General features: G+C 43.9%; 1 protein-coding gene across 1 annotated transcript; it reads right to left on the bottom strand.

The window, feature by feature from the left end:
* Positions 1-1,232: 1,232 nt before the first annotated feature.
* Positions 1,233-16,188, bottom strand: TRAPPC2L (trafficking protein particle complex subunit 2L). Its single transcript, XM_069968505.1, has 5 exons — positions 16,103-16,188; positions 13,472-13,644; positions 3,564-3,651; positions 2,071-2,150; positions 1,233-1,986 (listed from the first exon to the last, which is right to left on the bottom strand). The coding sequence occupies exons 1-5, from the start codon at positions 16,133-16,135 to the stop codon at positions 1,941-1,943; spliced, it is 420 nt and encodes a 139-aa protein (XP_069824606.1). The 5' UTR covers positions 16,136-16,188; the 3' UTR covers positions 1,233-1,940.
* Between the last annotated feature and the right edge of the window lie 437 nt (positions 16,189-16,625).

Genomic DNA, 16,625 nt, shown 5'->3' with positions numbered 1-16,625 from the left:
AGCCATTGGTTCTTAGAAGATCATATAGCCCAATGAGCTGGGCCATGACATTTATTACATTTAAGCTTATACAAGAGCATCAAACCGATTTATTGCAGACATTTCTGCAACTGTCCCATTCTGAAATATCCCAGTTAACATGAACAGAGGTGATTTTTCAGTTGTAGAAATCTTTACAACAAATCTACCATGTGTGAAGCTACACTAATATATTCATGCAGAATTGATGCAATGTGCTCAGCCGCATCAGAAATGAAACAAGGCTAGCTGACATCGGATATCTTCAGTTTTTAAACTGAACATCGAGCTTGATGATCCATAAATTTGTGAACTGACGTTATAGCAATCACCACATTGGATTGCAGTCAAAACCAAGCCACCACATAGTCGCCAATAACTGTGCAATATTACTGAGTTATGGTATAGCTATTGGTAACCATGTGGGGGTGAGGTTTCAGCCACGTGAGAATTTGGCCTTATTTTTGCTGGAGGTTTAGCTTCAATTTACAGCATACATGTGATGACTGCCTTTATGTATTCATTATTAGGTTGCGTGCACACTACGGAATTCCCGCGGATGACCCGCAGTATATTCAGTCACTGGTACCCGCATGCGCCATAGACACTATATTTTATGCACGTGCGGATTACGCACGTCAATTTGTGTCACATGTCATAGAATAGTTTCTATGGCACGGGCGGAGAATGGCGCTGCCTTGTGCGAGTACGTGCGATGGAATACGCCGCGGGTTATACGCAGGAATTCCGTAGTGTGCACGCACCCTTACTAAGAGAGGTATTCTGCCCATGCCCTGACCAAATAAAGTCTTCCAAACCCCATTGATTTTACAAACCACTCCCCTGCCTCCACCCCCGTGATTTTTTAGACACCTCTCCCGTTGTTCTAGCCCACTCCATTCCTCTGTTAGAACCTTTTGTAAATTAGGGACTATGATAAAGATGGATCTGGCCATGAAACTACATCTCCTGGCGTAATACAGAGCTCTCACGTGGCATGTATGTTGTGTATCAGGAGTCACCTGTGCCCCATCCTCATGGCTTCAGCCTATCTAATTCTAATTGCCCCTATGATCCAGCCCCACTGTCCCCCGTGATAGATTACATGTTTTAAAATCTCATGTACAGCTACATATAAGAGTTTGACTTGTAACGCTAAGTAAATGTTATTCAGGTTCTGCACTTTAACTGTAATAATGACGCTTACACATCTGCATGTTTTACTTTTACATTTATTATTCTATACACAACAAATGTATCCAATTTCTCCTTGTGATACATAACTGTATGCATGCGACAGACACATTAGCTGTTACATCCCTATTCTGATGAAGAGCAATTTGAAAAAAAATAAGCCTATTGATAAGTCTGTTCAGTCTGTTTTCCATCCTTTATGCAGTTTAAGTTCTTCAAAAAAAAAAATAATAATAATTTTGGAAGCAGACAAACTTCTCCTGCCAGTGATCCATTTAAGGGGAAAGGCCTGCTGTAGTATACCTCATACAGTATATTTTATTTAAGACTTACTCCAAAAACAATGTGAATGGAACCTTAGGGAAGGGTCATATTACATGCATCTATTGTCACCATTTGGTGGAGTTGTGACAAACACAACTGCAAAATATAAACCCACTGCATGGGGTCTTAGAATATGAGGACTGCTACAAAATGACCCCCATCTTATTTCTCTCCTCCCTATATCCCATGTACACATAAGCACAAAGAGCTGAAGTCCAATATTTCACATATTCCTTTCTTGTTAGGACTGTCAAAGAGAAGGTCGGTCAGTGGTAGCATGGCCAGCATATTGATAAATCAACAAACTTCCATGGTAACAGATACTGGGGTGGAAAATTAAGGAAGTATCATGAATCATTGGAAACAGGAGCTGGCCATAATCCATTTAATCAATGATAGAAAATTCAGCATGCAGCTACCATCATAGAGGTGACTGTGTTATCAAAGGCCCTGAAAAGAAATGACAAGATAAAAAGGTCATCTGGGAGAATATGAAGTTTAACTTAATACAGGAATCTTAGTATTCAAACTTACCGTGATTGAATAGGGTCTCCAGGGTTATAGAAAGGGTTACACATCACATCTGTATAGGAGTTATGAAGCTTCCGGAACATCTGGTACATAAAAAAAACACTTGTAAAAGCATGACAATTCAATGAAAAAAATCTAAAGGTCATCAATCCTACTAGCAAAATGCATGTAATAGTATAAGAATTCCACAGTATACATATTCCTCAAATGAGGAGCAGCCATGACTCTAAAGTCAAAAGAGGTGAATTATCAAGCAGTCTTACAGTAATGTCTTGCCCACAGCAGCTAATCACAGCTCAACTTTCATTTTACCAGCGCTAACGAATATATGAAAGCTAAGCTGTGATTGGTTGCTGTGGGAAAGAACATTCTTACTGTAAGGCTGCTTGGTAGATTTTCCCCAAATCCCTATAGTTGTACACAGACGACATCAACAAAATGCAAGGCGCTATCTACTGCCACTGGCACGGACTGGGTGTTTTATAGAACAAGAGCAGAGTGACATTACTGTGCTAGATTTATCAGATCACTAATCATAACAGAAAATATTCTAAGTAGACATGAGCACATTTACAGTACAAACAAAGCAAATCACTTTGTTAACTCAGCAATGCTGCCTTTGAAGTTCATGCCCCTACTCACCGCATACCTGAAAAAGCTGGAAGAAGTTTCGCAGGACTGGATCTAGCTTTTTCAGGCACCTGAAGCAGGCTGGTAAGCAGACTGCCGAGCTAACAAAATGATTCCATTCATTTGTAGGGTAGACTCGCTAATCTCTAAGGCTAGGTTTACACTGTGTTTTTGCTAACACACACCGTTTTGTTTGGGGATTTTTTTTTGAGGGGGGGGGGATTAAAAAAAAAACAAAAAAAAAAAAAAACAAGGTTTGAAAACATTTGTGACTTGTGTGCTTCATGCATTTTTCTAAAAAGTTTGTTACTTTTCCTACAAACCATGGGATCCATTGATTATGATTCAAGATTTCTCTTGACGAACCTAATGAACGTGTCTGAGAGAAAAGTTTACACCACATGTAAAGCAATACAAACTGTGCTTTAAAAACTGCTACCGACTCCATATTAAACGGACTATTTAATATTTTCCTGCTGAGTTTATCTAATGTCAGACCACTGTGTTTTTCCACCAATGAAAAAAATGCAAGTAAAATCACCTAAAGAAAGCACAAATTCTTCCATAAAATTACTGTCCATGTTGCTATTACAGATAAGCGGCAACTCGAGCATGCTCGAGTGCGATCGTTCTGCATCTGAATACCGGTGGCTGAAGAAGCTTGATACAGCCCTAGGGAGTCCAGGAAAGCATGGATACAGCCTATGAGTATATCAGTGTTTTCCCGGGCTACATCCAATTTCTTCAGCCACCAGTATTCAAATACATACTCTAGTTGCGCTCATCTCTGGTTGTTATTATCTTATATAGATATGTAGATTAATCATAGATTTATAGAAGTGAACCCGCACTTGACCTATACTTACACTGCGGATCTCATTATCGCGGAGAGCTGTATTTGACGAGTCAACCACCATAACAAATTTCACCTTGGAGTTTGTGACGTAGCCATATCTGAAAGCCAGTTAAGCATGTTCATATTCACCATTTTGAGAGATTTATGAATCAATATGGATGCCCAATGATTATCATGCAAACTTTTTACTGCAGTCTACCTGCACTATACCAGCTTAGGGTATGTGCACATTTCGGAAAAGTGACGTAAAATCCATTGCAGAATCCGCCGCTCACAGCGTCCTTGACTCCATTCTATACACGGGCGGATTCCGTCGTGCGTCCAAATAATCCACCCATGCATAGAATAGAGTCTATGACATGGACGTCGCTTTTCCAAAGAGTGCACATACCCTTAGTTTTTAGTTTTCCTCCGATAGTGTCCTGCAACCTGTGGGGAACTGCAACTCTGAATATACCTTGATAGTTCCAGTCTGTCCAGGCATACTGGGAGTTGTGGTTTTACACCAGCAGACCACTGCCCAACAGATACTGCAGACAGATACCACAGCTGCAGTGGTTTAACACCGCCCTAGGGAGTCCTGGAAACATACCCATAGGCTGTATCCATGTTTTTCTGGTAGCCCTAGGGCTGCGTCCAACTTTTACAGCCTTGACAGGTCTGCGCAACACTACTAAAGACCCAATAACTAGTAAAGATGTGGTCCCAGCACACAAACCCCTTTCACAGCCAACTAGGCATTTCCCACGCAGTGGCCATTGCAGTATTAGGGTGGGTTCATACTGAGGAATTCTCGGGGATAACGTCCGCGGAATTTCGCTGTCTGTCCGCGCCCCTTTCCGGCGGCTCCATAGACACCATTCTATGGGCCGGCGTATTCCGCTATCTGCCGAAAGAAGTGACATTGAAAGGCGCGCGGACAGCCGACGGAATTCCGCGGAGTTTATCCGCGAGAATTCCGTAGTGTGAACCCACCCACAGGGTCCATTTGCATGTAATTTATTCACATGGATTTATGCTGTGTAAATCAACAGAAAAAAAACAAAAGCAACTACAGTACATGCAGGACAGAATCATAGAAAAACTCATTCTTTACTAATTAAATCTTACCAAATATGGAGCCAATATTAAAAACATACATACAAACATACAAAACCCATAGAGGGTAGACGCAATGGTACCAAATCAAATAGTGTACAATGAATATATATATATATATATATATATATACTAGAAAATGTACCCGGCGCTGCCCGGGTATAAAGTGTCAGTGTGTTAATTAGATTTGTTCTAAGGTGCCCAGGAGGCCAAGCTAAAGGTATTGTTTCATCTGAGTTAATCAGTGGAATTAGTGTATATTTGTAGTGCATAGTTGGAGGGGTTCTGTATACCCACAATGTATAGTTTTTAGGGGTCTCCCATATCTGTAGTGCATAGTTGGGGGGGCTGTATACCTATAGTGTATAGTTGGGGGGGTCCTGTATACCTGTAGTGTGTAGTTGGGGGGCTGTATACCTGTAGTGTATAGTTGAGAGGTCCTGTATACCTGCAGTGTACAGTTGGTGAAGGTCCTGTATACCTGTACTGTATAGTTTGGGGGTCCTGTATACCTGTAGTATATAGTTGGTGCTGTATACCTGTAATGTATAGTTGGTGGAGGTCTTGTATACCTGTAGTTTATAGTTTGAGGGTCCTGGATACCTGTAGTGTATAATTGGTGGAGGTCTTGTATACCTGTAGTATATAGTTCGGGGGTCCTGTATACCTGTAGTGCATAGTTTGAGGATCCTGTATACCTGTAGTGTATAGTTTGGGGTCCTATATACCTGTAGTATATAGTTGGTGGAGTTCCTGAATACCTGTAGTGTATAACTTTGGGGTCCTGTATACCTGTAGTATAGAGTTGGTAGGGGTGCTGTATACCTGTATTATATAGTTGGTGGAGATCCTGTATACCTGTAGTGTATAGTTTTGGGTTCCTGTAAACCTGTAGTGTATAGTTTGGGATCCTGTATACCTGTAGTATATAGTTGGTGGAAATCCTGTATACCTGTAGTGTAAAGTTTGGGGGTCCTATATACCTGTAGTATAGAGTTGGTGAAGGTGCTGTATACCTGTAGTATCGAGTTGGTGGAGGTCCTGTATACCTGTATTGTATAGTTTGGGGTCCTGTATACCTGTAGTATATAGTTGGTGGAGGTCCTGTATACCTGAAGTGTATAGTTGGTGGAGATCCTGTATACCTGTAGTGTATAGTTTTGGGGTCCTGTATACCTGTAGTGTAAAGTTTGGGGTCCTGTTTACCTGTAGTATATAGTTGGTGGAGGTCCCATGCACCTGTAGTGTATAGTTTTGGGGTCCTGTATACCTGCAGGGTCGTATTTACCATTAGGCACCCATGGTCTGGTGCGTAGGGTAGCACCTTCCAGAGGGGCAGTACCCTCCCGCTCAGAATTGCCAGAAAATCTGGTGTCTTTTCGAGGGGGGTATGGCGGTATTGGTCAGGTCTGGTATAGCGGTGTTATCCAGTCACAGTATGGCGGTATTGGTCAGGTCTGGTATGGCAGTGTTATCCGGTCACAGTATGGCGGTATTGAACAGGTCTGGTATGGCAGTGTTATCCAGTCACAGTAAGGTGGTATTTATTGGTCAGGTCTGGTATGGCACTGTTACCCAGTCACAGTATGGCGGTATTGAACAGGTCTGGTATGGCACTGTTATCCAGTCACAGTATGGCGGTATTGAACAGGTCTGGTATGGCAGTGTTATCCAGTCACAGTATGGCGGTATTGGTCAGGTCTGGTATGACAGTGTTATCCAGTCACAGTATGGCGGTATTGGTCAGGCGTGGTATGACAGTGTTATCCAGTCACAGTAAGGTGGTATTGGTCAGGCCTAGTGTGGCGGTGTTAACCAGTTACAGTATGGCAGTATTGGTCAGGTCTGGTGTAGCAGTTTTTTCCAGTCACAGTTTGGTGGTATTGGTCAGGTCTGGTATGACAGTGCTATCTACCATTTATTTCTGTGGATGTTGTGAGGCAGCTGCCCTAGCAACCATTCACATTCCAGCTCCTTGTGAAAATGAAAGCAGTAATCCTATTGGTTGCTAAGGCTCCCAACTGCCGTGTCTGCTGGAGACATGCAGCTAATTATATCACCTGTGTTTGCAGTGTGGAGATTTTCCCATTCATCTCTATGGGGCACCGCTCTTCCCCCTCCCCCTCCTCTCCTTTACATCTGGCAGGGACGGGACCTTCGCAATAAGCTTCCCGGGCACCCTATGTATCTGTGTGCAAAATTTGGGGTCAAACTGTTCAGGCGTTTGGAAGTCTATACGGGACAGACAGACAAACAGACAGACTTTCATTTTTATGATATGTATATATATATATATATATATATATATATATATATATATATATATATACACACTCACCGGCCACTTTATTAGGTACACCATGCTAGTAACGGGTTGGACCCCCTTTTGCCTTCAGAACTGCCTCAATTCTTCGTGGCATAGATTCAATAAGGTGCTGGAAGCATTCCTCAGAGATTTTGGTCCATATTGACATGATGGCATCACACAGTTGCCGCAGATTTGTCGGCTGCACATCCATGATGCGAATCTCCCGTTCCACCACATCCCAAAGATGCTCTATTGGATTGAGATCTGGTGACTGTGGAGGCCATTTGAGTACAGTGAACTCATTGTCATGTTCAAGCAGAAATCGAGACTCATCAGACCAGGCAACGTTTTTCCAATCTTCTACTGTCCAATTTCGATGAGCTTGTGCAAATTGTAGCCTCAGTTTCCTGTTCTTAGCTGAAAGGAGTGGCACCCGGTGTGGTCTTCTGCTGCTGTAGCCCATCTGCCTCAAAGTTCGACGTACTGTGCGTTCAGAGATGCTCTTCTGCCTACCTTGGTTGGAACGGTTGGCTATTTGAGTCACTGTTGCCTTTCTATCAGCTCGAACCAGTCTGCCCATTCTTCTCTGACCTCTGGCATCAACATGGCATTTCCGCCCACAGAACTCTTTTTCGGACCATTCTCTGTAAACCCTAGAGATGGTTGTGCGTGAAAATCCCAGTAGATCAGCAGTTTCTGAAATACTCAGACCAGCCCTTAAGTGGTAACGTGCAGTTGGACAGGTGTACCTAATAAAGTGGCTGGTTAGTGTGTATATATATATATATATATATATATAATGGCCACTAATGTTATAATTATATATACAAATATGTAAACTGACTAGAACGCATGGCACATGTTATGAGTACAATGCTAAATATAAAGAACCAATAAATAAAAAGTATGCTATGGCAAACGGTAAATAAAAGAAAGTCACATTTGATTGTATTTCTTTCATTTACTGTAATTTGGAACCCTTTGTATAAGTGTTTAACCCCTTCACGTCAGCCATCTGTATATATACGTTCCTTTTGCACATGCCCCGTGCAGTAGGAATGTACATATACGTTCCGGCTTTGACGGGGCTTTGTGATGAGAACGGGATCACTGCAGGGACAGCGATCCCGCTCTCATCTGTGTACAGCACCGGAGATAATGAGGATCAGCTGCGATTCCGCAGCTGACCCCCATTAACCCCTTAGTGACCGCCGAAACGGCGGTCACTAATGGGCCAGTGCCGCCGCTGTATTTCATCTCCCCCCACCGTGAATCCACGGTGGGGGGAGATGAAATAAGTAAAAATCAGACCCCAGATCAGCCCCCTAGTGCCCCAGTCACTAACCCCCCCTCCCGCGGCGGCCATCGGATCCAAGATGGCCGCCGCGATCACTGTGAACAGACTAATGTCTGTTCACAGTGATCAAAAAAGAAAAATGAATGAAAGCCCCATGCTCTCCGCCACCGGAGGTAGCGGAGAGCATGGGGCAGTCATCGGGACCCACCCTGTGGGGTCCCGGTACAAGCGATCAGCGGTATATACTATATACCGCTGATCGCTTGTGCCATGTGCCGCCGGCACTTTTTATCCCCTGTCACCATGAATGATTGGTGACAGGGGATAAAAAGTGATGTCCACCCACCCCCCAAGTCGCCCCCCACCCCCCCCTGTCACCCCCGTCCCCCAGTCACCCCCCCCCCCCCTTCCCCATATACTCACCGGATCCACGGAGCTCCTTCCTCCTCGGCGTCCTGGCTGGTTATGAAGTGCGCATGTGCTCCACAACCAGCCAACTCTGAAAATTTAAAGTGACAGAGACCAATTTGGTCTCTGTCACTGAACTATGATTACTGTGATAGAAAATATCACAGTAATCATAGTAATACAGTGAAAATGAATGTATAAAGTACAAAAAGTGACAAACATACAAAAAAATAAAACACACACTTTTTATTATAGTAATAATTGCAGTTTACTCCCAAATTACCCCTAACCCCCCCCCCCCCCAGATTACCCGTAACCACCGCAGGTTGCCCGTAACCACCACACGTTGCCCGTAACCACCCCAGGTTGTCCGTAATCACGTCAGATTGCACGTAACCCCCCAGATTACCCGTAACCACCGCACGTTGCCCATAACCACCGCACGTTGCCCGTAACCACCACACGTTGCCAGTGACCCCCTCCAGATTGTCCGTAATCACCCTAGATTGCCTGTAACCACCCCAAATTACATGTAATCACCCCAGATTAGCTATAAGCACTTCACTCTATCCGTAACAATTCTAGATTGTCTGTAACCCCTCCAGGTTGCCCCTAACCACCGCAGGTTGGGCATAACCACCCCAGATTGCCCGTAATCATGCCAGATTACATGTAACCCCCCAGATTGCACGCAACCACCGCACCTTGCCTCTGACCACCGCACGTCGCCTCTGACCACCGCACGTCGCCTCTGACCACCGCACGTCGCCTATGACCACCGCACGTCGCCTCTGACCACCGCACGTCGCCTATGACCACCGCACCTTGCATCTGACCACCCCAAATTGCCAGTGACCCCCTCCAGATTGCCCGTAACCACGCCAGATTACAGGTACCCACCTCAGATTACCTATTAGCACTTCAGTTTATCCGTAACCACAGCAGGTTGCCTGTAACCACCCCAGATTGTCCGCAACCACCCCAGATTGTCCGCAACCACCCCAGATTGTCCGTAACCACAGCAGGTTGCCTGTAACCATACCAGATTGTCTGTAACCACAGCAGGTTGTCCGTATTCACCCCACGTTGCCCATAACCACCCCAGGTTGCCTCTAACCACCCCAGGTTGCCTCTAACCACACCAGGTTGCCTCTAACCACACCAGGTTGCCTCTAACCACCCCAGGTTGCCGTAACCACAGCAGGTTGCCTGTGACCACCCCATGTTGACCGTATCCACCCCAGATTATCCGTAACCACCCCAGATTACCCGTAACCACCTCAGACTGTCCGTAACCACCCGAGACTGCCCGTAACCACCTCAGACTGCCCGTAACCACCTCAGACTGCCCGTAACCACCTCAGACTGCCCGTAACCACCTCAGACTGCCCGTAACCACCTCTAGATTACCCGGAACCACCCCAGACTGTCCGTAACCACCCCACATTACCTGTAATCTAATTTTTTTTATTGTATTTTAGTAACTGCGCTATTCTAATAACTGTTACTAGCTGCGGTTTTGCTCCAGCAAATTGGCGCTCCTTCCCTTCTGAGCCCGGCTGTGTGCCCATACAGTGGTTTATGCCCACATATGGGGTACCGTTGTACTCAGGAGAACCTGCGTTACAGATTTTGGGGTAGATTTTTTCTCCTGTTCCTTGTGAAATTTAGAAATTTCAAACTAAACCAACATATTATTGGAAAAATTCAAGTTTTTCATTTTTACTGGCCAATTTTGAATACTTTCCTCTAATACCTGTGGGGCCAAAATGCTCATGCTACCCCAAGATGAATTCTTTGAGGGGTGTACTTTCCGAAATGGGGTGACTTTTGGGGGGATTCTATTCTGCTGACACTACAGGGGCTCTGCAAACGCACCTGGTGCTCAGAAACTTCTTCAGAAAAATCTGCAGAGAAAATGCTAATTGGCACTCCTTCCCTTCTGAGCCCGGCTGGGTGCCCATACAGTGGTTTATGCCCACATATGGGGTACCGTTCTACTCAGGAGAACCTGCGTTACAAATTTTGGGGTACTTTTTTTCTCTTGTTCCTCGTGAAATTGAGAAATTTCAAACTAAACGAACATATTATTGGAAAAATTCGAGTTTTTCATTTTTACTGTCTACTTTTGAATACTTTCCTCTAATACCTGTGGGGTCAAAATGCTCACCACACCCCAAAATGAATTCTTTGAGGGGTGCACTTTCCAAAATGGGGTGACTTATGGCGAGATTTTACTCCACTGGCACTACAGGGGCACTGCAAACACACCTGACGCTCAGAAACTTCTTCAGCAAAATCTGCATTGAAAAAGCTAATTGGCGCTCCTTCCCTTCTGAGCCCCGCTGTGTGCCCATGCAGTGGTTTATGCTCACACATGAGGTACCGTTATACTCATGAGAACCTGCGTTACAAATTTTGGGGTACTTTTTTTCTCTTGTTCCTCGTGAAATTGAAAAATTTCAAACTAAAGGAACATATTATTGGAAAAAATTTGAGTTTTTCATTTTTACTGTCTAATTTTGAATACTTTCCTCTAACACCTGTGGGGTCAAATTGCTCATCCTACCCCAAGATGAATTCTTTGAGGGGTGTACTTTCCAAAATGGGGTGACTTATGGGGTTTTTTCTCTCTGCTGACACTACAGGGGCACTGCAAATGCACCTGGTGCTCGGAAACTTCTTCAGCAAAATCTGCAATGTAAAAGCTAATTGGCGCTCCTTCCCTTCTGAGCCCCGCTGTGTGCCCATGCAGTGGTTTACGCCCACATATGGGGTACCGTAGTACTCAAGAGAACATGTGTTACAAATTTTGGGGTGCTTTTTCTCTCATGTTCCTTTTGAAAATGAGAAACTTTAATCTAAATGTATATATTATTGGAAAATTTAAATTTTTCATTTTTTTACGGCATAATGGTGAATACTTTCCTCCAGCCCCTGTAGGGTTAAAATGCTCATTATACCCCTAGATTAATTCTTTAAGGTGTCTAGTTTCCAAAATGGGGTCACTTATGGGGCTTTCCAGTATACAAACCTCCTAAATCAACTTAAAATAAGAACTGGTCCCTAAAAAAATCAGTTTTGGAAACTTTCACAAAAATGTGGTAATTTGCTGATACATTTCTAACCCCCGTAACACCCTAAAAAAGTAAAATATGTTTATGAAATGAAGCCAGAATAAAGAGGACATATTGGTAATGTGACTTAGTAACTAATTTATGTAATACAACTTTCTTTTTTTAGAAGCAGAGAATTTTAAAGTTCATAAAATGCTAATTTTTTCAATTTTTCATGATATTTTGATGTTTTTCACAAAAAACACACAAAGTAGTGACCAAATTTTGCCACTAATATAAAGTGCCATATGTGACAAAAAAACAATCTCAGAATCGCTAGCATACGTTAAAGCATCACTGAGCTATAAGAGCATAAAGTGAGACAGGTCAGATTTTGAAAAATGAGCCTGGTCTTTTAGGTGCAAATTGGCTTGGTCTTGAAGGGGTTAATATTATTTCTGTATTTAGTAAGATTTGATTAATAATGCATATGAGTTTTTCTATGATTTTGTAGTGCATGTAGTTACTTTTGGTTTATATAGATAGTGGTGCATTAGATTATGAGCATAATTCGTTCCAGGACCGTAACATGTAAAACTAATGAAACAAACATTCAGAAACAGCAGAATATGGGATATTATCAGTTACTGTACAGTATAGCAATCAACATGTGGAGTATAATGTATAGTAAGTGCATAAATCTGAAAAACTGCAGCAGTTTGTAGATAGAGGATGGAACTGCAGATCCCCATAATGCAGAAGCGTAGTACAACAGGCTACAATAGAGAAGCAGAGCTGCTGTCAGAGGTCTGTGTGGTCACATGTCAGCAATGGAGAAGGGATGTGTCCAGTAAAGACCAATCAGTAAGTGAGAATCAGAGAGCTGTGCAGGAGGACAGCGACAGAAACTTCTATACAGCAGTGTGAATGGCTGAGTGAGTGCAGGCACATTATAGCAGCAGTTTGCATAGCTGAGTGTACATGCAGGCACAATATAGCAGCAGTGTGTATAGCTAAGTGTAAGTGCAGGCACATTATAACAGCAATGGAGAGGATGGGAAACACAAGGGCTGACAGAGACTGCTAGGAGCATGAAGGAATGAGCAGGGCAGATGTGGGCACATAAATGCAGAACTCCCTGTCTGGGGAGAGAGGGGTTAAAGCTATGAAGAAATTATCTGCACAGTCCTGTCCCCTGATGCAAGCCCCAGCCTGAAGTGGATCTGCCATGATTTGGAAGGTGAGGGAGACTTCCTGGGTCAGAGTACAGCGCTGTAGACCCCGCTATGCAGACCATGCCCCTCCTCCACTCGCCCTCCCACCCAGTAAAGGAAGCTCTTAAACCAAAGCAATGTTCTTAAACCAAGCTACAATTTTGAAGAACTGTGAGCTCTTCTTGCAAAACACTCTTAATCCAGGTTACTCTTAAACCAAGGTACCACTGTGTGTGTATGTATGTATATATGCGTATGGATGTTTATTGGTAGGGACTATATTGCTGTGTAAATTAATTGACTAAAAACACCATGAAATACGCAGCAGACATGGAAAGTATACTCTTACATGGCAGTCATTTAAACAAATAGCCATTCACATAATACAAAATTGACTTTAAGACAGTGGTCACTTGTAGCTCTAATAAGACATTTGGAGTGGGGCTGTTCTGATGAGCCAAATTAGATGAAACGGCAAGTAGGCAATCCTGCAGATATATATATATATATATATATATATATTTTTATAAAGGATACACTTTGTAGTCTTCAGTGGGATACAGAAGTCCCAAATAAAGCTCTCTTTGGTCCACAAGGGCCTTCCCCATGGCTGAAATCTTCTCATCCACCACATCCAGGGAGGTGTGCACAGTGTAATGAAACTTTAGTTGGTTTTCGGTGGGAATACTGCGGATGTAGAGTGGATAATTCTACAGAGACAAACACATTGTCAAAGGCAGATTAAATGTACTCTTGACTGTCCACCCCTCCTCAATGCACAGAGGCACTGACATGGGATCCTACAGCAACAAGCTTGCTAGCCTCCCTGTGTAGGTTACCCTTTAGGAGATGTCCCCTCTTTGGGACATAGCCCCCATGATAATAAAAGAGAAAAAACATGCTCCTCCTGTCGCTGCTGCTGTCCTCGCATGGGCATGGCTCTTCTATCTCCTGGCATAGGCAGCATGTGTGATAGATGCTGCCTGTGCTGTTAGTCCCAGCCACCCATCAGCGTTCAGCACACGCACAATTAAATTGATGTGTAGCAGCAGGACCTTCCCACAGCACACACACTGTTAGGGGCTCACCGGAGGATCTTCGAGCTGGCCCCCAGGTGATGTGTAGCTGCAGGATAAAATCAGATGTGGGCGGCTGTGGGTCCCCAGGAGCCTCAGGTGGCCAGCCGAACTGCCCACATTATGATCCACCACTGCATTTTGTTAATGGCCTCACACAGTGGGATGCACTGCGCCTGTTAATTACTTCACCAGTGTAACATACCCCTTTAACTATGAATTAAGCTAGAACTACAACTTGAAACTAATCCGCACAATCAGAGACTAATGCTGCGTTTACACGTAACGATTATTGGCCCGATCGTATGATTAGCGATGTCGGATTTACGATTTTTTTTTTATAACTATCAGCGTTTAGATGGTACGATATATCGTACGAATATTCGCACTCCGATCGTTTAAGCCTATCTCACACATTGGTTAAATCGGCGAACGACTGTTCACACGGAACGATTTGCGAATTTTATGCGTACGATGAACAACGATTTGATGACCTGATGAAAGATCAAAATGTACGATTTATCGTGCGTCGTTCGATCGTTCGCTGCGTTTACACGTACGATTATCGTTCGAATTCGACCGTTATCGCGCAAATTCGCACGATAATCGTTACGTGTAAACGCAGCATAAGGCCTCATTCAGATGTCCCCAAAATTTGTCCGTAATTGTGGATTGCTACGACTGTTCACAATTGCGGGCCCGTGATTGCAGACAACGCTATAGACGTGAATATAGCCTATAACAGAAGCACTCCCAGTATATGCTTACATCCAGAATATAGCAGGTGCATGCAGGGATATGGAGCTACAGGGCCTAGCATATCCATACAATCAGAAGGTAGAAGGTGCATGTGGGGAGATGTACAGGACCTAGCATATCCATACAATCACAAGGTAGAAGGCGCATGCAAGGAGATGTACAGGGCCTAGCATATCCATACAATCAGAAGGTAGAAGGTGCATGTGGGGAGATGTACATGGCCTAGCATATCCATACAATCAGAAGGTAGAAGGTGCATGTGGGGAGATGTACAGGACCTAGCATATCCATACAATCACAAGGTAGAAGGTGCATGTGGGGAGATGTACATGGCCTAGCATATCCATACAATCACAAGGTAGAAGGTGCATGTGGGGAAATGCAAATGTCTATGCTGAACTAGAACTTCCAGCATGTTCGGGACATACTAAAAAGCATGATGAAAAAGAATGAAGAAAAAGAATGAACATTATTTCCTATGGGGAAACATGTAAAATATGGTTTTAATTGGTTTAATTAGTTAGATAGACCCGGAATGAGCAGCATTTTTCTGTAGTGATCAGTGGACTGAGCGTATACACCATAAACACTGATGTGTTATACCGTACCTGTGGAAGGTACACCTGGAATAAATGGGATACAGGCAGTGAAATGGAGGCATATTCCATAGAAACAGAGGTGTAGTTCTTTCCCCGTGCAAGATAGACCCAGAATGAACAGCAGGCGTACCGTGCACAGGTACGGTATAACACATCAGTATTTATGGTATATACGCTCAGTCCACTGATCACTACAGAAAAATGCTGATCATTCCGGGTCTGTCTAACTAAATAAACAAATTAAAACCATATTTTACATGTCTCCCCATAGGAAATAATGTTTATTCTTTTTCTTGATGCTTTTTAGTATGTCCCAGCAGGTTTTTACAATCATACTATAGCAGTTGCATGAAGGGACCTATAAAAACAGAGGGAACTACAAGTCTAAGAATATCCTCACAGCCAGAATGGAGCTGGAGCCTGCAGGAAGTTGTACAATCCCATGGTGAACTACAATTCCCAGCACATCCTCACATATTAGAGCAAATGCAAATAGCAAAATGATGCTGGTAGCTGTAAACCTTACTGGAGTTGTGAAGCCTTACTGGGGAACTACAAGGCCCATCATGGCTTCACAATCATAAACGGGTGTCAGTTGGGGAGACGAGATGGCGCATCATGTAAGACTATACTCAGAGCCCGGGGCACTGCACTGCACTTATACTGTACACTCTATGGATCTTACTTATCCACCACTGAGACGTATCCCTGAAGAAAACAGAGCTCTAACTCACCTCCTTAGCGATGACAGCCACACACACCGCCATATTGGTCCTCCCACCACTATGACGTCCGCTACCGGTCACATGACCGCCAGACCATTAGTTACAATCACGTGATACGTCTCTCACGTGGTCTCCTTGGATTACGGAGGCCCTGCAGGACATAAATGTTGACCGGAATCGCTCACCTGTTTACACCTACCAACGCGTGGTCTGTGTGAGACTTATGGGTTGTCCGCCCCTCTGGGGTAGTAACACGGCAGCTGCCTCCATCTATCACCTACTGTATTGTCATGTTTCAGTTAGGTCTGCATTGGTAATGTATGGAGAACTAGCTGTCAGTCATAGACCAGACTGCGACCGACTCCTGGAAGAAAAGCTTCAGTGCTGAATCTGAACCGTCTGTCCCGGTGCTCCCATAGCCTAGCCATGCTGCCTCAGTTGTCTTATTACTGTGTGGGGGCATAGGCTGCAGTATGCTGTGTGTGCGGGGGGTATGAGGCTATATTATGCTGTGTGTGTGGTGGGGGGGGGG

The sequence above is a fragment of the Dendropsophus ebraccatus genome, chromosome 4 (assembly GCF_027789765.1).
Source record: "Dendropsophus ebraccatus isolate aDenEbr1 chromosome 4, aDenEbr1.pat, whole genome shotgun sequence".
NCBI lineage: Eukaryota > Metazoa > Chordata > Amphibia > Anura > Hylidae > Dendropsophus > Dendropsophus ebraccatus.
The sequence above is the reverse complement of the archived record's forward strand: the minus strand, read 5'-3'. Positions and strand labels throughout refer to the sequence as shown.